At 40.3% G+C, this 24,078-nt stretch overlaps 1 protein-coding gene across 1 annotated transcript in view; it reads left to right on the forward strand.

Annotated features, from left to right (window-relative positions):
- Positions 1-24,078, forward strand: part of SHC4 (SHC adaptor protein 4) — a 155,825-nt gene that overhangs the window by 64,497 nt on the left and 67,250 nt on the right. The window contains exons 4-5 of the mRNA XM_072625095.1: positions 18,621-18,684; positions 22,437-22,556. Coding sequence (XP_072481196.1) covers positions 18,621-18,684; positions 22,437-22,556 — 184 coding nt within the window. The remainder of the gene's footprint in view (positions 1-18,620; positions 18,685-22,436; positions 22,557-24,078) is intronic.

Raw genomic sequence — 24,078 nt, forward strand, 5'->3', positions numbered from 1 at the left:
GTGATTTACACAGACTAAGCCCCAGCTTGCCCTTGGAGAGCTTAAAGTATTAGTCAAGAATTTACAATGTGAAAGCTTATTGGGTTTAGCTTCCCCTACTCACTACCTCCAGATGAAGCAGTTGGAAGTAGAAATGGGTAAAACTACAAAAATTAGGCTTCAAGGTTTCCATGAGGCAGTGTGGTATAGTGGATAGAGAGTTGGTCTTGAAAATGTGGATTCAAATCCTGCTTCTAATGCATACTGATTATGTGACCTAGGTGAGTCTTCTTGCTCTACCAGGGGTGGGGAACCTATGGCCTTGAGGTCCTTGGGTGCAGCCTTTTGACTGAGTCCAGGTTTTGCAGAACAAATCCTTTTATTAAGGGGATTTGTTCTGTAAAGTTTGGATTCAGTCAAAGGGCTGCATTTGAGGACCAAGAGGGCCACATGTGACCTTGAAATGGCAGATTCCCCAACCCTGCTCTAGACCAAACACAAATTGAAAAGAGGTGACTAAACCTAAAATAGGATTCTCTAATGTCACATATTGACTTAGAAAACCACACAGTAACATTATCTATGTTCTATTGTAGTTTTATTTGTTTTATTAAGTATTTCCTAATTACATTTTAATCTGGTTTGAACTGTACTGAAAGTGGGTTCAACACTTCTGTCCTCAGCAATTCTCTAAGACTGTAAAATGAAGAGAAGGGGTTGACATGAATGTGTAGAAGAAATTTCCTTTATCTAGGCATTCTGCATGCCAACAAAATCAAAGCTCCAGTTTCTATCCCTGTCCTAGGAGTGACATAGAATCACTTCCACAATAACCCTGTGAGGTATGTAGCACAAGTATCATTATCCCCATTTCACAGGTAAAGAAAGTGAGGATTGAAAAGATAAAATGAGTTGCTAAAGGTCAGATCATCAGAAAGTGTCCAACCAGGATATGATCCGTCGCTTGACTCCCAAGTCTGGTGTTTTCTCTGTCATCATACGCTGCCTTTCAGAATTTGCTCCTGTATGCTACACGGACAATAGTATTAAAATCTAGGTTGAGTACAATCTGATCAAAGGTTGATTGGTTGGAAGATGGGCTAAGCTAGGGATGGCCAATACTTGGGCACAAAGCAGGAGAGGCAGGTGATTCGGGACTTCGAAGTCCTAAGCAATGTGACATTTTAAAAGTTGAGACATAATTTCTGGGTTATTTAATCTTTTTATTGATAATGCCAGCATTTTTAATAAAAGGTCAGTGACCCTTCAAATGCCAAAGACTATCATGGCAGCGACTCAGAGCTTACATGGCCTTTGGAAGAGGGGTATTGCTGGGGCGGGGGGGAGGGGGGGGGCCAATCAACTCTGATTGGTTAATAACTAACGAGAGAGTCCTTATTACAAAGAGGGGCTGAACCTGTTCTACTAAACTTGGATTGTGTTATTTACTTCTAAATTACCCCCAGCCTTGGGCAGTCTAGATTCAAAGAATTTATCCCCCACGCTAGCCTGAGCAAGAGGGAGTTTCGCTTTAGATGAGAAGTCTGATCTGGTTGGTGGAATAGCAATACCCAGAATGAGGAGAATGTTAATCCTGTCTTCCATCAACACATAAACACAATCCTTGAGAGACTGGACAAAGAAACAGGACAAGGGGAAAAAAGCCAGGGTCTCTCCAATTTAAATAACTGGATATTTTTAATAAGAGAAATAATCATTTCTCTCAGCAACAGAAAAAGGTCCAGGCTAATGGGCCGTTGATGTAAGACAGATCCACATTAAACAATACTCTGGGATCCCAGAAAGGCAAGCAAGCACGGTGTCAGTTGCCAAAAACAGTGTAGGACAGTGCAGAGATCTGGAGTGAGAGCTGTTGGGGCCAAACCTAAGTTTTACTATTTACTATCTGGGTGACCCTAGACAAATCATTTCTCCTCTCTGGGCTTCATTTTTCTCATCTGTAAAATTAATTAGGCAGTTATGTCTAATTAGGTTAAGTCCTGTATGGCTTTAGAGCTATGATCCTATATATTAAATTAATGAAATAACCAAATTAATTGGATAATTAAGTGATAGAATATGTGTTAAGCACCTAGCAGAGTGCCTGGCACATAGTAGGTGCTTAATAAATTCTTGTTCTCTTCCCTTTCCCTGTCATCTGCAAAATGATGGGGCAGGGCTACATGCCATAAGATCAGTGTAGAACTAGAAGGGATCTTAGAGGTGACCAAGTCCAAACCCTATCTTTCAAATGAGGAAACTAAGTCCCCGTAAGTTAAATGAGGCAGCTAGATGGTATGAGAAGAGGAGAGGACCTGTGTTCCAATCCGGCCTCAGATTCTTACTAGCTGTGTGACCAGGGCAAGCCTGTTTGCCTTGGTTTTCTCATCTGTAAAATGAGCTGTAAAAAGGAAATGGTAAATCCCTCCAGTATCTTTGCCAAGAAAATGCCAACTGAAGTCATGAGGAGATGTACGTGACCGTAACGATTCAACAGCAATCACAAATTTAAATGACTTTTCTGTTGTCACCCAGCTGGTAAGTGAAAAATCTGCGATTCAAACCCAGATTGTGTCCAAGCACAGGGTTCTTTCCACTCTTCTCCTCTGCCTTTCAGGAAGGTAGTCACTAGAGATCCCTTTCCTTTCGTTTGTTCCATGATGCTCTGGGAAGCCTTTCAGTTCATCATTTATAATGAACTTTAGAATGTGCTTGCAGGGTTTCCATTCATATACTCTGATATGGAGCAGGATGTGTATAACAAGAAGAGTCCCAGTTCTACATGGTGCTAAAGAAAGCGAACAATGCACTGAAATTTAGTTATCTGGTCTCTCGTTGCCCGTGTAGTTTTTCTCCATTATGGTACAGTTTTTCCAATGAATTGAAAGGCCATGGTTGCTCAGTAATGACAGGCATATTTAGCACTTTAATGCTTACCAAGCACTTTACTTAGTGATACCTTTTGAGCCTCACAGCACTCCATAAGGTGGATCTACAGCTCTCATTCCCCCTTTTACAGCCAGGAAACTAGCTCTGCAAGCTTAGGGGACTCATTGATGGTTGTATACCTGCTAAATAAAAGAGGTAGGATTTGAAAGTAAATCTTCCTGATTCCATGTCACTTGGCCTCTTTACTGTATAATACTGCCTTCTGCTGCCCTCGTAGTATGGCAAAGGGAAGGAATCAGGAGGTGAGAAACCATTTATATAGTGCCTTCTGCACGCCAGGCACCGTGCTAAGTGATTTACAAATTTTTATTGTCTCATTTGATCCTCATAACACTTCGAGAAAGGTGCTGTTTACAGTTAAGTAAACTGAGGCAAACAGAGTTTACATGACTTGCCTAGGGTTATACACAGCTTGTAAGTGTGATCAGATTTGAACTCAGGTCTTCTCAACACCAGGTCCAGTGTTTCATTTACAGGCTCAGGACAGGTGGTTTGAATTAACTGAATCTTTGTGGTATAAAACAGCAGATAATCCAAGCTTCAGGGACCAAGCTTATACATGCTACACAAAAGAAGTAGAAATTGGGAGACTGCCCAGAGAATTGGAGTTGCCAGGGCAACCTCTAGCGTGTACGCTAAACATGAGTCTCGCTTTGTCTTGAATTAACCAGATCGCCTGACTCTTTAGAACCAATTCACTACTTGACTGTTTATTGAGCGATATTTGTGGTATATTTAGGACAGCTCTTGTTGAAAACATAAAATATAAAAGCTGAAAGGAACTCTAGAGCTCATTTAATCCAACCTCTTTATTCTACAATTGAGGGAACAGAGGCCCCCATAGATGGTTTCCTATTGTCACATAGTTAGCAGTAGAGCTGAGGCTATATAGCCTAAGCCTTCTGATCTTCACCCCATTTACCCCCACTAGCTACATATATTTGGAAGTTTAGTTAACATAATCATCAATGAAAAGAAATATTTTTACTCTGTTATTTCAAAAAAGTGTTTATTAGACAATTACCTGCACACAGTGATACGTTAGAGTGAACTCTATAGACATGTAAATAGCAAGAGAACTGTAGAAACATGAAGGCTGCTCTCTTTGACTACAATCTAAGACAAATGAAAGCAAAAACATTGATAAATATGTGAAGACTGCCCTCCCCCCATCCCCATCAGTTTCCAGGCATTTAGTGAAAAACAATTCAAACAAATGTTTAACACGATCAAGAAAGCCTTCCCTAATCTTTCCACCTTACCCTAATTTGATAACTCCCCCCATCTACATAACAATTTATTTTATGATCCTTCTCATGTAATACAATAAGCAGGGACTGTTGCGTTTTTGTCTTTCCATCTACAGTGATTATCATGATACAAGGCACGTAGTGTACATTATAACTGTATTGGTGTCAAACTTGGTATCTATTCCAGCCCACCGGATACAGTAGTATCCGCACACAGATGTTTAATAAATGTGTATTGTGTTATATTATGTTGTGTTCATTTGATCTATTACCATCACTGGTGTTGGAGGGTGGCAGTGATTCAGAGACCTAGCCTAGCGAAGTATGATCACATGTCCCCAGCATCAGAGATACCAGGCTCTACTTTCATAGTAATCGCTTGGGAGGGGGTGGATTTTTTTTAAAGAAAAAAACATCTGTATAGATTTGTTGGTCAGACAGGCAGCACAGAACTTGTGTCAGGCTGTCAGCTTTGGTGAATATATTTCTTCCCTAAACTTAGATTGCTTTGTATCTCAACCAGACCTTGTACGCATGGCAAATTCAATATGTCCAAAACTGAACTCATTATCTTTCTCTTGAAAACCAACCCTCTTCCAAGCTCCCCTGTTTCTGTCAGGGCACCAGTCACTCTCAGCATTATCCTTGATTCCTCCCACCAAATATCTAATTGGGTGCCAAATCTTGTGCTTCCCACTTTCCCAACAAATTTCACATCCATCCCCTTCTCTCTTCTCACAGGAGTATACCACATTAGTTGAAACCCTAATCATCTCTTGCCTAAACTACTGCAAGTCTCCTTCTCTCAGGTATCTCTCCCCCTTTCAATCCATCCTCCACATAGTTGCTGAGTGATTTCTTTTAAACTTCAGTTCTAACCACGTTACTGTCCTATTCAATAAACTCTATTGGCTCCTTATTAGGTCTAGGATCAAATATAAGCTTTCCTGTTTAGCTTAAAGCCCCTCCCAATCAAGAAAGCCCCAACCTTCCTGTCCAACCTTATTTTAATTATTCCCTTTCAATGATATCGCCCTCCCTGCTGTTCCTCCTAAGGTCCTCTTCATACAGGGCATCTCCCGTCTCCTTATCTTTGAACTAGCTGGCCCCCAAGCTTGGAATTCAGCCCTACCTTACCTCTATCTCTTAGAACCTCTCATTTCTTTAAAAATTGCTTGAGGGACACCTCCTGTCATGAAGCCTTTCCTAATTTTCTTAGTTGCTAGTGTCTACCCCCAGTGAGATGGATGTAATTGTTTGCATGCTGTCTCCTGCCTTGGACTGTGAACTCCTTGGGAGCAGGGACTGTCTTTTGCTTTTCTTTGCCCCTTCAGCACTTGGCACAATGCTTGGCACACAGCAGGTAACTGATAAACAAACGCTAGTTGACTGAATGACTGGGCTCCTCCTCCACATTTTCCTTCTGTTTATTTCATAGATATTTATTTATGGATATATTCTCTCCCCTTATAGGACATAAGATATAACATAATGTTTGGTTTTGGTCTTTATATTTCAGTATTTTGTACACTGTCTAGCACGTAGATGCTTACGGATTTTTAAGCTTATTTTTTGTGCCTGAAGGATTCACGAAGTGCATCCCACCCAAATTGACATTTTTTAAAGCAAAATCATTTGGGAAGCTAGAGACCCCAGGACATAGAATGCCTCTGTAGGAAGACGGAGAGAAATCATCAAAAATGTCTGTGAGGTAGGGGAGAGCAGGGAGGTGTTAAGCCAGCAAGTAATCGTTTGAGGCACCAGGAATTGGTGAGAGAAGAACTTTCTATTTTAGCTGAGGTCAGGCTAGGAGACATCAGAGTGAGGAAGACTAGTTAGAAAACTGTTGCAGTAGTCTAAGCAGTTATTAATGAGGGTTATATTAAGGTAGTTGTAGGAGGAAGAGAAAAACAAGTATGGATTTGAGAGAGAAGATTGAATTGAAAGGACCTGGCAAGTAAGGAGATGTGAAAAGTGGAGGAAATCAAAGTGTTCAAAAAGTAGCTCTGGGGTTCTAAGTGTGGGGAATTGGTTGCTGGTATTTATTTAGGAATGAAAATTCTCAAGTCAGGAATGATAGAAAGCCAGGTCAAGGAAGGGACTAGATAGTAAGAGCTAGTGAAACCTCCAAATGGCACACTATGGAATCCAAGCTCAATATGGAGACAAGTGAAGTGAGAGTGGGTGAGATAGACCAATACAACAGGGATGGTTCAAGCTTCCAAAGATCATGAGAATGGAGAAGATATGATTTAATAGGAGTGAGAAAGTAGGAATGGCAGAAAGGATAGAAGGTTGTAATCAAAGAGGAGAATTCCAAAATTCCAGATCTTGGAGATGGTTCCATTCTGCCCGATGGTGAAGTTTAAGATGTGCTCATATTAGTGTGTTACTAAAGTGAGGTGGAAAAGTGGAAGAGGACCGCAGAGAAATGTCATCTATTTTATAGACTTCCTAATTTCGGGTTGCTACAGTCAAATAATTCTGTTTCAAGGGTTGCTATGGCCAAAGAATTACCTAGTGCCTAGCCTACTGGCAATAAACTTCTCTGTACTTAGCTAAGCTTGTCCTCAGAGAGCAGATATCATCTGTTGCCAGAACCTACTCTAAGGTTCTAGCATGGTAAAACATTCCAGAGTTTTTTCTTCATGGGCAGAGAATTTGAGAACCTATATTTGATTCCATACCCTGATCTGGCACTTAAGTTTTTTTAACCTCATCTTTATCACCACCAGCATCATCGCTGTCATCATCATCATCCATATCACTATTGTTACTGTGTAACATAGTGGGTATAAGCCATCCTTAGAGTTACAAAGATCTGGGTCTCAGTTCTGCCTCTGAGACATTTTGGCTACATGAATTTGGGCAGGTCTGTTAACCTCCCCATGCCCAGGAAAATCTTTAAGATTTTAGATTGCAGAGAAGATGCCATTTCACATTGCTAGAAGGTCTTTCCTTATACCAGTGAAACCACAAGGCAGATTAAAAATAGATATTATTACCATCAAATTCTGGAAACCATCTTTGCTTAGAGCTTCAACTATGACTTCTGGCATCTAGAGCAGGAGGTAGGTGAACCAAGAAAGGGCTCATGAGGCTAGCCATGGGAAAGGAGTGGGATGGGCTTGGCTATGAAGTAACTCACCTGTGTGCAGAAGGACCATATTCTTGGCTTTTTAATATATGTTATGCCTATTTTCATTTAATATTATATTCACCTGAGTGAAGAAAACAAAAAAATCTGATTTCTGACCATTTATAAGGATGATTTATCTGAATAACAATTGTCTTAAAAGTTATGGTGTCTTCCACCATATTTGCACCAGTAGAATTGTTAGAGTGTGGTGTAGTGCAGTGTGGTGGCAGGAATTTGGGGTCAGGCGATCTGGGGTCAAAGCCTGGCTCTGCCACATACTGTGTGACTTCAAGCGAGTCACTTTGATTTCTTGGGTGTCCATCTCCTTGTCTGTAAATTGAGGTGGTTGGATGAGATGATCTTGAAGGTATGTTCTGGTTCTAAGTGCTATGATATGAGGATAGGTTTAGCTAACTGCAGCATATTCTTTGAAGCCCAGGTCCAAGAAGGCCCATGCCAAAGAAAACCAGCTGTTGGGTCAGGCCACAGGAAGAATACATGCATTTCCTCAATTTCAAGATTCTGAATCTCAGGGGCTTTCCTTCTTTTGTTTTTTTTTTTCTTTGTTTTTTTCTTTTTTTCCTTTCTTTTTTTGTAGTTACTGACTCCCTGCTGGGCTGTGTCCCTTTGTTCTGTCTTTGAATCTAGTTTCTTTCTGATCTTTGGCTCTTGACCTCCATTTCAGCTCTAATTCACCACTCCATTTTAAGCTCAGCTTTTGTGGGCTCTTTTGACATAGACTTTCCCTTTAATTGTCTCCTACCCATCATTCTCTGTCTCTGCATTGGTTTTCCTGGTGAGCTAATATCCCTGATCCATCATTTTCCATTGCTTAATAAATATAACAAACATTATGAGTAGGGAAAAAAAATGTTGCATAAGAATATGGAGGGCAGGGTTGTAACTCCCAAACTGACTCTACCATTTTTCAGCTGTTTCTACATTTATTCACACTCCCATGGATCGTCTTCTAGACCTAGGCTTCCAATTGGCTGTCATTATGTCTGGGGTACAGTGTAGTCCTTGCAGCAGTGGTAAAAGTTGAGGATGAGAGAGAATAGACTTGTTATTTTGATGATTTTAATCAATCTTGTCAATCATTTAGCAACTGGCCTTTCAAATAGCTGGGAAAAATTTTTTTTTTTTATAAAGAAAATAGCTGGGAGAAGAACACAGAGTGGATTCATCAGAGGAGAATCAATTAGGTCATACTTCATATATTGTTTTAACCCTTCACATTTTAGTCAACCTACCTTCCCAGACCTGTATCACTTCGTTCTCCTTTAATGCCCATCGTGTTCCAGCGAAACAAGCCTACCTGAAATTTCCTGGAGTTGTTGTTCCATCTCCTACCTTGGAGCCTCTCCACAGGCTGTCTGGCATACCTAGGTCACACCCTCTTGTCATCTACCATTTCTTGAACCCTGTAGGCATTTCAGATGCCCCTAGTTGTTCATGTTCTCTCTCCTTGAAATACTCTGTATTCACTTTCCTGCATATGTGCTGTAGTTCCTTCTCAACAGAATTTAAGTTCCTTGAGGGCAGACTGGTTTTGTTTACAAATCTCCATTACCTAGCGTAGGATGTTGAATATTAGTAAAACTTTCTTAGTAAATGTTTAAGTTGGACTGAATCTTCTTCAAATCAAATGACTTGGATCCTTCAAAAGAAATACCAAGAAAGATTCCAGCCAGAAATGTCCTTACTTTATTGTTTGTAATTAATGCTGCCAAAATGAGAAACAAGAAAAGGGTTTGATTCATCCAGCAAAAAAAAAGAAAAAGATAAGAAATGGAAACTTATTTTTCCAGGCAAAAGGAAGATTTCTCAAGCCCATAAGTTCTCTTTGTTTGCTGATAGCCATCTGTGTGCTGATAACTTCCATGTATGGGAAGTTTTTGCGTTCTTGAGCAAATTCTTTCATTTCTCTTGGCCTCAGCGTCTTCATCTATAAAACAAGGGGCTTGGTCTCTTACTCAGAGTTCCAAGAAAGTCTAACTCTTCTGGAATCCCTTTGTTCTATTTCCCTTGTGAAGCATCCACTCAAAGTTCAATGGTTCCTCCCACCGTTATTTTGCTACTGAAGTTTCTGAAATGGGCCGTGTTTTTCAAATTTGGTCTGCGTTCTGTTCTCCCGCCAGCCAATCCTCTGAGTTGCCAACTATTTTAGGCCTGTGCTATCTTATTTTTGAACAATAGATCAAAAATACTTCAAAGGAGAATAAACATTCTAATGAAATATAAAGCATACCAAACTTGTAATGCAAATTATTGGTAAACATAATTTGTTAATTCCACATACATTACTCCTCTTCCTGCATTCTATGGTTTAGGCAAACTGGCTTTCTTTTGGTTCCTCATATACAGCCCTTCAACTCTCATCTCTGTCCCTTTGCACTGGTTGTCCCCCCGTGCCTAGAATGTGCTATATTGTCACCCTTGTGTCATAAATCCCTCCCTTCCTTTAAGACCCAACTCAAGTACCACCTTCTGCAGGAAGCCTCTTCTCATACCTTCAAGTACTAGTATCTTTCCTTCCCAGCAACCTTATATGTAACTACCTCGCGTTTACTCTCTCTCTATTTTTATATATTCTTCCCCAGTAGAGTATAACCTTGAGGGCAATATGTATTCCTTCCTTCCTTCTTCTTAGGTTGGTCTTTGTACACCCAGTGCCTGGCACTGTCTGGCATATCCAGTAAAAAATAAAGTGATAAATATTTGTTACTTGAATGACTGATGTCAGAGTGGACTGAAGGCTATAAACCCAGAACCAGCAGAAGAGATTTCCACTTGTCTTGTTTAAAAGTTTAATATGAACACTGAAAGCTCGAAGGCCAAAGTTAAGATGGCAGCGAGCAAATGCTTCTGAAGTTATCAATGGGTAGAGTTGTGGATGGATGGCGTTTATTTATAGCTTCATTTCTGGAGAGGGAGGGTGGGTAGACGGAAGAGGAGAAAGCAATCAGCCTTCCCTGCTTCCGTGAAGGCACTGGTACCCTAGTTGTGCCTCTCACTCAGGAAGGGCAAATACATAGTCAGAGGTGAAAATAAGGTAAGGAGGAAATTTGTTATTGATTTTCTTTCCCTCTGTGAGATTCCACAACTGTTCAGTGGTTTGCAGGAGCGTGAGAGTCAATTGGGCTGCGTTGGAGACCACCTTGGAATTCTCATCCCCTCTGGTCCTTTTAAACTCCCTTTCTTCCTCCAACCCAGTGGTATCATGTAGTGTTCAATTTCCCTTCTGTGCCAAGCTGTGTGGGAGCTTTTATTCACGACGCCACAACATTATTTTGCCTATTTTCTGGCTGCAGTAAAAACTGTACTTTATTCCCAGGCTGTGAAGCTTTTTCCTCTTCTGTAACAGGCCACTGGAAATCTGATGAGATGAGAGGGCATAATGAAGTGAATAATAAGCCTATTTATAGCTTCAGCCTCTGGTGGCAGAACCATTTATCAGTAGCTGGACCGCTTTGCTCCCTCCATTTGAACTGTGGCAGAATTCAGCCCAGCACACTTTCCTGAGGAGAGTCATTTATCTAGAATTTGCCTTTCTATCTTTATACGTTTTGAGTATGTTGAAGTCCTGAGAATTCTATTTCTCTAATAGTACCAAGTCATCTCTAGGGTCTATTTAAAGCGAGTCTAAAGCCATAGGGCTCACAGTAAGGCACATGAATTAATACTCACAGCACAGGCCGGATGCTGAGTTTTGTCATTTGAAAAAGTACTTCTGGAAGAATCAGGACGTGAAGATTAATGCTCCAATAAATATAGGTAGTGTCATGGTGTTTGATGATGATAATAATAGCTTGCATTTATACAGCATGGAGCACTGACATCTGACACCCTATGGGGTGTGCAGTGAAAGCATTAGGACTCCCAGTTTGCAGAAGAAGAAAACACATCTTAAATTTTTTTAGGGGAAATGACTTGCCCAAGGTCATACAGCTAGTAGGCAACAGGCTCAGGGCTTCTGATTTCTGATCCAGGTCTCTTTCTATCACATCTCAGATTTTTGCTACCCAGTTTGGATCAGATCGATACTTTGAAAAGCTGAAGCAGGTTTTTATGTATTATCTGTGCAAGAAGACAGTCCAGAAAGCTGGAGGAGGGGGAGGGAACTCTCATGGCAACATTTCAGAAACATGGCATCAGTGGATCAAAGCCCCTTCCGACCTCAGCAGTATTTCCCATGCCTGAGCACATCTCAGAAGTAGAGGATGTTATGATAATAAATATCTCATATTTATGTAATGTTTCTTACATTTATCTAACTTGATTCTCACAGTAACCTAATAAAGTAATCTAAGTATTGTTATCCCAATTTTATTGGGCAAAGAGAAAAAATGACGTATCTACTACATCAAATGAATAGATAGCAAATTGAAAAATGGATCCTGGATATATAAGCTTCAAATCCAGCCAGCATCTCCTTTTCCACTGTAGCACAAATGTCTCCTTTTAAAACATTTCTCTATCTAGCTCTGGGTTACAAAGTGTCCTGTCAGTTATTCCCATCGAATGATACAAATGCGTTCTCACTGGCCCTAGTTACAAAGACACAGTACTTGAGCTCATCAAGTTTATAATCCAGTATGGATGATAAGACTTGTATACACATAAATACAATACAAGCTTTTCTTTTCACCAGGCATTTGGTAAACCTCTCGGTATGTACCGATGTCTGTGACACTGATTGGAGATACAAAAGTAAGTCATGCTTGGTTGCTGGCCTCATGAGCTTAGCAGGAGGGGGATCAAACAGACAGGCAGATTTGTTATTGTTGATCCATTTTTGCAGTTGTGCTGACTCTTCATGACCCCATTTGAGGTTTTCTTGGCAATATACTGGAGTAGTTTGCCATTCCTTCTCCAGCTCATTTTACAGATGAGGAAACTGAGGCAGAATTACATGACTTGCCCAATGTCATACAGCTTGTAAATGTCTGAGGTTGATTTGCACTCAGGTCTTCCTGATTCCAGGCCTGGCACTCTATCCATTGTGCCTAGTTGCCCAGATGTTCTAATAAATGAAGGCTAAAAAGCAGCTCCTAGAACAGGCAAATATTAATAGGGCCTTCTGGAAACGACACCTATCCAGGAATGTACTGTTAAATGTTTAACAACCAGCTCTCCAGAAAAATTAAACAAGCCAACTTGTTCCTGTGTCACACTTTTAAGTTGAATACTTTCTCCATCACTTGCTTAAGTGTCGAGATCACCCCCAAAAAAATCAACCTCTAATTTACAGCATTTTCTGATTTCCAAGGTGTGAATGCTCATGCTGATATTCTGACAATGAGCTCTAGTGAAAGCCAACTGGAGCTGCGTCAGGTACCTTTGTGTGATCTCTTGGTACCCTGACTGGGAGGTGGGGGGAACTGAGGCTAAGGAGGTGAGAGGAAGGTTGCAGCTTGAAGCCTGGTGAGATATTTTATCTGAAGTCTCTTAGAATCCTCTGATTCTTAGTAAATGGGACCCTCAATTACTAGGTTGCCTAATGTTCCCCAAGTATCACACTCTGAGGATGGGGAAAGATTTAACTGATACAATTCTGAAAAGCCAGGCAGTGCTAGGATAGATCTGATATCATACCACTGTCACCACTTGTTTGCTAACTAGTATACGTTAGTTATGAGTGTGTGTCTTGGATGTTTGTGGGGGTAGTTAGCATGAGCACAATTCAGACTGACTCCAATATTGGAAACTCCCACCAACAAACACACCAAAAGAAAAAAAAATCCAAGCAAGACTCTGTGGCACCATGTGGTATAGACTTTCTTAATCTCTTTCCTACACAGAAGTGAGACTGCTCCAAGGCTGGTCTCATTCCTCTACTACCATTTCCTATTCATAAACAATCCTAAGACTTGGTGGAACCTCATGGAACTGCAACTAACCACTTACCTTATCAGGATCCTACAGGGGTGTGCTTCTGAAGGCAGTGGATAGAGAACTGGGCCTGGAGTCAGAAGACAAGTGGAAATCTGGCTTTGGAAACTTACTAGCTTTCTGACCTTGGGCCGGGTATTTTCCTCAGCGGTAAAATAGAGATAATAAGAGTACATATAGCTTCTCACAGTGTTGTTGTAATTAAGTGCTGAACTCACTGTGCCTAGCACAGAATAGGTGCTTAACAAATGCATCACCTCTTCCCTATTCCCCAATTTGTTCTGTGAAGTTTGGATTCAAAGGGCCTTACCTGAGGACCTAGAGGACCACGTGTGGCTTTGGGGCCTCAGGTTCCCCACCCCCAAAGAACTGTGGGATGGGACAGCCTGCTCCATTTTAGTCAAGTCAGTAAGCAATGTCTGTTATGTGCTAAGCACTGGGGATACAAAAAAAAAGGGAAGTGACAACCTTTGCTCTACTGGAGCTCATAGGCTAATGAAAGACCCAGTATGCAAACAGCTAGGAAGACACAAACAAACCAAATACAAACATACATATATATACATATACACATTATATATGAAGCATTAGAGATAAACAGTAGAGGGAAGGCACTGGCATTAAGGGGTATAAGGAAAGTCTTCTTGTACAAGGTGGAATTTTCGTTAGGACTTGAAGAAAATCAGAGAAGGTAAGAGGCAGGGATGAGGACGGAAGTCATTCCAGGTATGAAAGACAGCCAAGGAAAATACTTGGAGGTAGGAGATGGGATGTCATGGGGGAGGAAAAGGAAGGAGGCCGGTGTCACTAGATCTCAGAGTAAGTGGAGGGGAGTAAGGTGTTAGAAAAGTGAGAGAGGTGGGGAGCAAGTTATAAAGGGCTTTACAAGCCAGAGGATGATATAGTTGATCCTGGAGATGATAGGGAGACAAGGACATTTATTGTGTGAGGGAGGTAGCATTGATATGGTCAGACCTGTGCTTTGGAAAGACCACTTTGACAACTGTGTGGAGCATGAACTGGGGCAGGGTGACGCAAGGTAGGGAGACCAACCAGCAGATTATTGCAGTAGTCCATGTGTAAGGTGATAAAGACCTGCCATGGAATGATCACAGTGTGCATTTAGGGTTAGGACAAGACTTGGCTACTTACTAATTGAGTGTGGTGGGGAGAGATGGAGAATGAGGAATCCAGCCCTTTTAATCCTTTGTAGATTGTTTTTTTGCTCTCCCAGTTTCTGAAACATTTTAGCTTGCAATTTTTGTCAATGACAATGTACAAAAGGCAATTACATAAGTTAATATAATTATATCCATTATTATAGCTCTAACTTTTTTAAAAAATGGCTTCTTTTGTGTCTTTGCTTAAAAGATTTGCAATTACTACAGGAGTCCTATTATTTGGATAATTGCGAGGGGCTTAAATATTAGGGTTAGAAATAGCACTTTGCATTTATATGATTATGTGATGAAAGTTCCCACGTGCCCCCTTCATTTTCGAAGTATTAACTTTTGATGCCACTGAAGGGATGGGATAGGGAGGAGGGGAAGGATTCTTATTTTGCAGCTGTGACTTAGGAAGCACATCTCAATACCAGACAACATGGCATAGTGTGAAGAATACTGGTTCTGGAATTCAGATCCCACCTCTGACACTTATTACCTATGTGGCCTTGGAAAAGTCCCTTAACCTCCTTCATTGGTAAAATGAGGATGCTGGACTAGTTGGGATCAGAAATCTCTTCCAGGTGCAAGTTATGTCATCGTTTCTCTGATGGCATGGTCTTCTTTGGCAACGAAGGACAAACACAATGACCCTATGCCTAGAGGAAGTCTGATTTCCTTCCTTTTCAACCTTCTGGATCTATAATCTGGGTGTAATAAATCCTCCAAATTTCTGTTTCATATTTATCTTTGAATACTCTTTGAACACTCAAATTATACCATCCTAAATTAGCAAAATTTTAAAAAATAAAATCAACTTTACTATTGTACAAAAAATATTTCTGTTCCCTCCACAGTTTGTCAGAAGGTGTAAGTGTTCTGCTTTGTCACAGTTAGTCACTTCACACAGCTTACCGCAATAGTGTTAAGTTTCGATCTTTCCTCTTCTTTTCTGAAAATCTGTTTTATCCCTAAGCTAACCAAATAATTGCTAATATTAGGCCCAATTACATCCTTTCTGTTTTGGCTTCAGGTGCAGTTGGTTCCAAATTCCTGGTCAAAACTACATTCTCTGCTGTCTCCTAACACCCCACTGCCACCTGTTAACCATCTTGCATGAGCCACATATATATCCAGCCACCATTTCATGTATTCCTTTTCTAAGGTCCTCTGTCTCTAGATCAGTTCCAGTGACAGGAGTGAAAACTCTGCTGGGAAATGGAGAAGTCTGGAAAGTCAGGAGCAGAATCTAGAGAAAAGAAAATAGTCCTATATACAAGAGGCCTTCACTGATCCCACCTTCCCAAGGGTTAGCATTTCCCATCTTTTCCTGATGATACTATCTCACATATACTTTATATATGTGTACATATACGCATGTATAGATGTATATACATGTATAATACACACATGTAGTATTTACCTCTGCATTTATGTGGTTCCTGCCCAGTAGAACATAAATTCATTGAGAGGGAATTATTTTACTTTAGTCCTTGTATCACCATCATCTAACCAATTTTTTTTTTTTTTGCCATTTTTAGGTGCTTAAAAAATGCTTGTTAATCGTTTTGTTTTTTTTTTCAGGACCTAGGACCAAGTATTGTATGTAGTCGGTACTTTATGTTTTAGGAACTGAAATGGAATTACATATATAGAGGTGTTTTTTCTAGAATCCAGTTTTTGGAAGGAGCTTCAGAGACCATCTACTCCCACCAGTACCTGGACAAGAATCCCCCCTACAATGTTCCCAACAAGGGGTCATTCATTCTCTGTGTGAATACCTTTAATGAAGGGAGACCCGTTACCTGAGGCAGCTGATTCATTTTTGGACAACTTTAACAATTATAAGGTTTTTTTTTTTCCCTACATAAAACCCGGATTGATTTCTCTGTGACCAGATTTGTTATTTCTTTCAACACTTTGACTTCATTGATGGCAGCCACATTCTGCCTAACTATCTATACTCTGCTTAACCATTTGTGTTCTGTCCTATCTAGTCCAAAGATCATTCTGCTTAGATGAAGTGGGAGCAAAATTAGACTTCAGTTATTTGTGCTATTAGGAATTAAGCTGACTGTGATCTGGTCAGAAAACACAAATTTTCATTAATTTAATCAAAATAATTCTTCATGGGAGATATGATAGCATAATAAGTTCATGCTCCATTCAGACCTATAGGGATCCATTGGTTTCATATCCATTCAAATTGATGCTCTGAACCCCCATTCTCTCTGATATTCTCCATCATGGCCATCTGTTGTATTAGTCACATGATCTTACATTGGAGTCATGAAAAACGGATGAATTATTTAGAATAGAAATGCAGGATCAAATCAGGAAAATATATTGCTTCTCTCAATACCATGACCCCAAACCAACCACTTCTCAGTGCCCTAGGGATAGTGGTCTGTTTCAGTCCTGCATGGTTGATACCAGCTTGATACCCACTTTGAGGGAGCAGGACATGGGAAGTTAAAAACACCCTGTGGATGACTAAGAAAGGAGCTGCTTCTTCATCAGGTCACTGTTGGGGATCTCAGTAATCCTGAATTTTCAGGAAGTCGCTCACCCCAATGATACTGAGGCCCTAGGAAATCTGTTGCCTCTGTACATGTTCATTCCATGGCGGAAAGGGTGAGTTCTTGTCAGAATGGGTGACACATAACTGCATTGAATCCAAAATTTGGCATTGCAAGCAGGGAAAGGGGAAAATATAATTTGCATAGAACGAAAAGTGATTTTTACCTTACTATAATCATTTAAAAAATGATACCTAGCATTTCTATAGCACCTATGTGCTAGGGACTATGTTAGGCACTTTACAATATTATCTCCTTTGACCTTCACAGATAGGATCTCATTCGATTAGCACCTAGCTGCTTTCTGTCCTTGGTACTTAGCCCACTGGGGGCACATGGGAAACAATAAACACTTGTGGGGATTTTATTGATGATCGTGATGAGTCAAGGACTCCTCTTTCTGTGGTCACTCCTTTCCTCCATTTCCTTCTCTGATATTTTGGTCTTCTAAGGATCATAGTATCTTATGTTTAAAGAAGGTAGGGGCCTTAGAGACCATGTATTCTACTCCCCCCATTTTACAGATGAAAACATTAAGGCTTCCAAGAGTGAAGCGACTTTCCCATGGCCACTCAGGAAGGAAATGGCAGAGACATGATTTAAACCTTGGTGCTCCATCTCCAAATCTAGCGTTCTTTCTGCTCTATGGTGTTATTGTCCAGCATTCTTTTAAAAACTCTTGTCTCAGAGATATCCTCATACTGTCTGTGCAAACTTTCCTAGCATAGGCAGAGCCTCTCTGATCCCAAAGCCCAAAGGGAACCTGGTACGCTTCCAGAGGGGCTCTCCTTGCAAAAGAATCACCATTTTAAATCAGTGTGCCAAGTTTTAGGAGTGATATTGACAAGCCACAGCTCATCCAGAGAAAAGCAACCAGGGTGCTAAGAAGGCTCAAAACCGTGGCATATAAGGATTGGATCAAACAAATAGGAATGTTTTTCCTGGAGAGAGAAGGAAAGAAAAGAAAGGAAATCAGCATTTATTAAGCACCTACTAGGTACCAGACATTTGTGCTAATTGCTTTGAAAATATCTCATTTGAGCTTCACAACTCTCCTGGGAGGTAAATTCTGTTATTATCCTCATTTTACAGATGAGGAAACTGAGGCAGAAAGGTTACGTGAAGGCAACTAGGGTCACACAGTCAGTAATTGTCTGAGAATGGATTTGAACTCAGGTCTTCCTGACTCCAGGCCCAGTGCTTTGTCTGTAGTATGTCATTTACCTGCCTGGAGAAGAAAAGCCTTCTTTTTTTCTTTGGGGAGGGGGGAAGGAAAGGGGTAATATTGATTGCAATTTTAAAATATTCAAATAGTCATCATGTGGATGAGGCATTACATTTATTTTTACTTAGACTAGGAGAGAACAGCTAAGACCAGTGGGTGGGAGTCACAGGGAGGTAAATTTCAGCTCATCATAAAAACACCTCATAACCAGCAGAGCTAATGAACTGCCTTGGGAGGGAGGGGGGAACAGTGACCTTGTGTCTGGTAACTCTTTGTAGGGGATATTATAGAAGGAATTCACATCTGAAAAGGGTTGAACAAGATGGTCTCTGAGATCCATTTTACCTCTAGAATTCTCTGCTTTTATCCATACTTGCAGTTGGTGAATATATGTAAGATGAAAGGTCAAACCTTTCATGGTTTCTGGTTTTTGTTCTGTAGGGAAGCAATAAGTCGCCTGTGTGAAGCTGTTCCAGGGGAAAATGGACCCATTAAAAGACGCAAGGTAAATAATAATTTGGTTTTCTTTTTGATGTTTCCATAACTTTTGGGTCAATGACCCCAAAGGAGTACTTAGTTCACTCAATCTGTCATATATCATAAAGGACCCTTAACTATGGTATCATGCTATGTCATCTCACCTCTTTCCTTTTTTCTCTCTCCTCTCTCTCCCTCTTCTCTTCTTACTCTCTTTCTGCCTTCTCTCTCTCTCTCTTTCTCTCTCTCTTTCCACACCTCTCTGTCTCTGTCTCTCTTACCTTCCTTCCCTCTTTCTCTGTGTGTGTGTGTGTGTATGTGTGTGTGTGTGTGTGTGTGTGTGTGTGTGTGTGTGTGTGTGTGTGTGTGTAATCTCTGTGGGAATTTATCCTACATTAATATCACCCAGAACAAGCCTTATTGAGGCAGAACAAAATAGCAATTTGAGTAAGAGCCCCAGTACTTGAGATTCCCAGCATTAAAGGACCATTCTTTTTGGTTAAGATATTTTGAATTCTCTTTCCACTCTCTTGGGAAGTATCTTCTGCTACTTGAGTCTAACCCATGAATCCATTAATACTTTAGTATGAAATAGGTTGTCTGAGATCAGTAAGCTAGATGCCCCTCACAATTTTACCTGGAGTTTACCCTCCTGTCACTCAGGGTGGAGCAGGTAAGCAGAAAGAGAAGCTCTGACAACCAAATTGTGAGAATGGCATGGTAGAAATAGCACTGGATTTATTTACAGTCACATCTGAGTTCAAATCCCAGCTTAGTCACTTATTTCTTATGTTTTCTTGGTGAGTCATTTCACTCCCTGGGCTTCCATTTCTTCCTCTGTAAAACGAAGGTGTTGGACTATGAGACCTCTCAGCTCTAGATCGCTTATGCTATGAATTCATGGTGCCATGACTCACTACGACCAGCTTCTGTGGTGTGGCCACCAGCTTTGCTGCATCCATTTTTCACATCCTCTTCCTGCTCATTCCTGGCCCCTATGAATAGTCAGCTTCAGTTTACTCATGTCGTTCCAGAGTCTCATTCGTTTAACCCCTTCTCAACCAAGGAATAACGTCCTGTAAGATCGATAGCCTTGTATACGGGTTTTTAAAAATCCCAACAAAATACCACTCCCCCCAAGAAAAACATAGGCTTCTCTTCCCATCAGAAGGCAAACAGGTAGGAATATAAACAAGGAAAGATGGTCTTTTTTTTTGTCTGAAATAATCCTTTCCTCTGAGGAAGGAGACTAAAATCTAGACTTAGGTGTGAATGAATTTTCTTTCCCCCTTTTCCCCTTAAATCTACACTCTATTGAACACATAGCCAGACATTGAACTTGATGCTAGATAATTTGAAGTTTTGTAGTTGCTCAGTAAGTAAAAAAGTTTATGGTCCACTGGGTGGCATCATAGTGCAGCAGAAAGAATATAGGGTTAGGCTACAGGAGACAGGAGTTACAATCCCAACTTATTTTTTATTATTAATTATGTGACATTTAGAATTGGAAAAGAGCTTAGAGCTCACCACCACCACCACCCTCCCTCCACTTTTATTGAGGAAGAAACACAACGAATCACAAAAAGGTAAAATGACAGATAGAAGCCTGGCTGGATCAGACCCAGCATGCTTTTCTTCAGATTTCCCAATCAAAAGTTCAAAGGAGCTAATCGCATATTCCTCCCTCAGAGGAAGACTCTTAGTGTGTGCATCAGTTTCCTCATTTGTGAAATAGGAATAATAATGTTTCGCTCCTGTGGCCCTCTCCTCCCCAAGGGCAGGCCCTGAGCAGAATTGTTTAGTTTTCTAAACTTGTCTTCTGCCCTACCTCTTATTTTAACATGTACCCTTTCCCTGCTTTAGTGGGTCTTCCTCCCATATGAATTCAGATGCCCAATGTCTCCAGACCTTGCCCCTTCCCCACTTTTAAAGCTCACTGCTAGCAGATACTCTGATGTCCGCCATTTATACTTTAGCAGGAATGACTGTACTAAAATGATCTTAATGCAAATTTGCCTTTTAAACCTCAGTTCTAATTATGAAAGGAAATGTTCAAAATGAGCTTTAGGCATCCTTGGGGAGGTATAGACAACACTTTGAGGGTTGAATGGACTTTACAGTAATTCATTCTATGTACATGGCTAGCCTAAGGTTGTTGTGAGAAGGAACTCCATCTAATATATGTGAAAATGCTTTTAAAATTACAAAGCACCATCTAAGTGTGAGCTATTATTATTGTTGTTACATATATTTTAAAAACTAGCAGCAAAAAAAACACCATGGAAGTTTGGATGAGCGATTTGCATACATTTGGTGAAATCAGCAGCACTGGCATTAAGTCTGTCTTTCCTGGGTGTTAATAGCCTGCCTCATATAGGGCCATGTGGTATCTAGAGATGAAAGGAGACGGGCCAGGAGTCGTTTATGTTGCTTTCTGTGCAAAACGGACTGATTCTGGGAAAACACACTCATTCATTACCATTATTTATAATATGCTTCAGAATGTGCTTAATAATAAAAGGAAAATATGAGTTCCGATAATGGATGGCAGCAGCCTGAGCAAAGAATAGTTCAGCACTTTTCTGTAAAGAAGCTGAAGCAGGACAATCATAAAACTACTTTCATTTTGTCCCTACCCTACTATTGGCCCCTATGAGAGTTCTCTACCCTGCTCTTCCTTATCCCTTAAAGTAAGTTCTTAAGTACCCAGTGCTCCATATCGTCCAGCACCTTCTGCTTTCACCATAGAACTTCACATGAGCCTACGTTCCCTGGGCTACATGCTGAGGATCTATTTTTGAGACTGCCCACCCACCTGAATATGTCCCACTCCTTCAAAGCTCTGATTTCAGCACCAGTTAGCCAATCTGATAAACCCATTTTAGATAATGTATTCATAGGTGCTAAGGTGTTAATGGTAACCCAGCTTATGCATTTTAACAGGGACCGTATGGAAACAATGTTTAACTCACAGAAGTGATTAATGTTGGATGTTTATGGGGGAATGGAGATCTTTGCAGGGAAAAGGTGTGTTTGGGGGGGCTTATGGCACCCTTCCAATCCCATCCTATAGACAACAGTCTACTCTGCTATCCCATGCTGGGCCTTGAGCCAAAATACTGGAGGGCAGGGATATCAATGAGACTATTTTTTTTTTTTTGGTAGAAGGAGAAGACTGAATTAATAGCAGAGTATTCATCCATGAGCTGGGTCAAAGTGATTGATATGCAGGGATTTTGTGCTAATGGGGTCCCCAAAATAGTAGGGGCATAGAAAACGTAGGAAGAAACTATTTTTTCAACTTTTCTTTCCTCCAATATCATTGTCTGACTGAGCTATTAATGCAACCAGTAACAACTGTAATGGATTGTTAAACATGCACTAACTAGACCGATGTCAATCAAGAGCTTTGTCAACAGAACAGTGTCCATTATGCCTTTCCCTGACTCTGCAGATTCAAGCCAGAGAAGTCCCCTGCAGGTCTGAAAATGCCAGCACAACGGCCTTACACTGGTACTTGACAATGGCTTTCCCCCTTTGTAAATAACTGAGTTGGGGAGAGGATGGGCTTAGGAACTTATACCTTGAATCTGTGTTCCCAAATAAGGCAGTGGTCCCAATGTCTGGAGCTCCACTCTGAGGAGTCACTATCTGGATTGTGAAATGATTTGGTTTATTTAAAGTAGAATAAAGAAGACCAGGCTTCCAGGTCACGTTTATCATCTTAGTAGGCAACAAACCCTGCAACTTACATCAAATTTTTCTTTCTTCTTTTCAAAGCCTCCAGTTAAGTTTTTATCTTCTGTACTTGGCAGAAGTAACCTTCAGTTTTCTGGAATTAATATAAAACTGACCGTCTCAACATGTAGCCTTACTCTGATGAACATTGATACCCAGCAGGTAAGATTCTAGAGAGAGTTTTACTTGAAGGCATTTTTAAAGATACTAATGATTCATTTCTAAGTATATTTGTTTGTCTCTTTATACATTCACTCATTCATTTATTCAGAATTCAGTAAGCATTTATTAAGTTCCTGACATGCTTCAGGACCTGTGGTAGGTGCTGGGAATACCCACACAAAAAAATGAAACTGTTCCTACCTTCAAGGAACTTACATTCTATTGGATCTTTTATCTAGAAGTAATGAGACAAATGGAATTTAGACAGGGATGATGGAGGGAGACAGTCATGTAAAAACATATAATAATAACAGCATATATGAGAGTAGTAATCAGCTACCATGTAGAGGGTGCCTACTGTGGAGACTCTCACTTCTAATGTAATATCTTTGACTTAGTAGATAAATTCTAAGGGAAACATTAAGTGACTGCTCCAGGATCAAATGGCTGTTCAGTATGAGAAATGGGATTTGGTTCCTTATGTTACTGACTTCAAGTGCAGTTATCCCTTCCACATCGCCACTTTCCCCCATTGAGGTTTTGATATATAGCTGGTTACATAAGAAATTAAATGGGAATTTTGGGGAAGTTTTGTGGAAGCCAAAGATGACGTATGCAGGCTGTCAGATGGCACAGAAAAAAGTTTAGAAACTTAGAAATTCATAAAATATATGTATGGTATTGTATAATAACAACATGTTTTATTCTTTAATACCATAATAATTCAGACTTCTCTGGTATGAAGGGAAGGTCAAAAAATTTTATGTGGATTTTCCAAATCATGGGGGCACCATGTTTCTAACCCCCATGATGTGGAAGGGATAACTATACACCATGTTCACTCTACCGAGCTTCCTCTTCAACCAGTCATGATAGAAGCATTTATTGTTGGTTATCCTAAAGCACGGAGAACTTATCTTGTCTATGGTTTAATAGCACTCCATGTGCACTACACAAGTGAGAGCTGAATAGATACCCTTTGATAAGATCAATGATGATGATGATGGCGTTTCAGAAAGGGAGAACAATACTCTGCTATTACCTTGCAGTAACTTATTTTAGAAGGGAAGTTGAAGGCTGACATACTCACCAGAGATATGATCTGTGGTCCAGAAACCAGCTTTGAAAAGGTCACATTTATTTGCATACCCTATATCCCAGATCTGGACTTTTAAAGGCATAAATATGGACGCTTACTAGAGTTTTTCAAACCACTGTTCTTTTCTCATTCACAGCAATGGTCTCTCCTAGCTTTTGCCAAGGCAAAGTATTGTAAAACCAATGAACAGAATGTTTGAAGAATTTTAATTAATTTTAAAATTAAATTTATTTAATTAATTTTCTGGTCAACTGAAAGTTAAGCATAAAATCCTTTTTCTTTCAGGCCCTATTATTGAAAAGCTTTCTAAAATGTTAATATAGTTCCATGATTTTATATTCATTCATTCAACAAATATTCAGCAAGAGCTTACTGCATAGTGCTTGGGGCTGAGGGAAATAGATGAATAAGATCGAAATGATG

This window comes from Notamacropus eugenii, chromosome 7, assembly GCF_028372415.1.
Source record: "Notamacropus eugenii isolate mMacEug1 chromosome 7, mMacEug1.pri_v2, whole genome shotgun sequence".
In the NCBI taxonomy this organism is placed as follows: Eukaryota; Metazoa; Chordata; class Mammalia; order Diprotodontia; family Macropodidae; genus Notamacropus; species Notamacropus eugenii.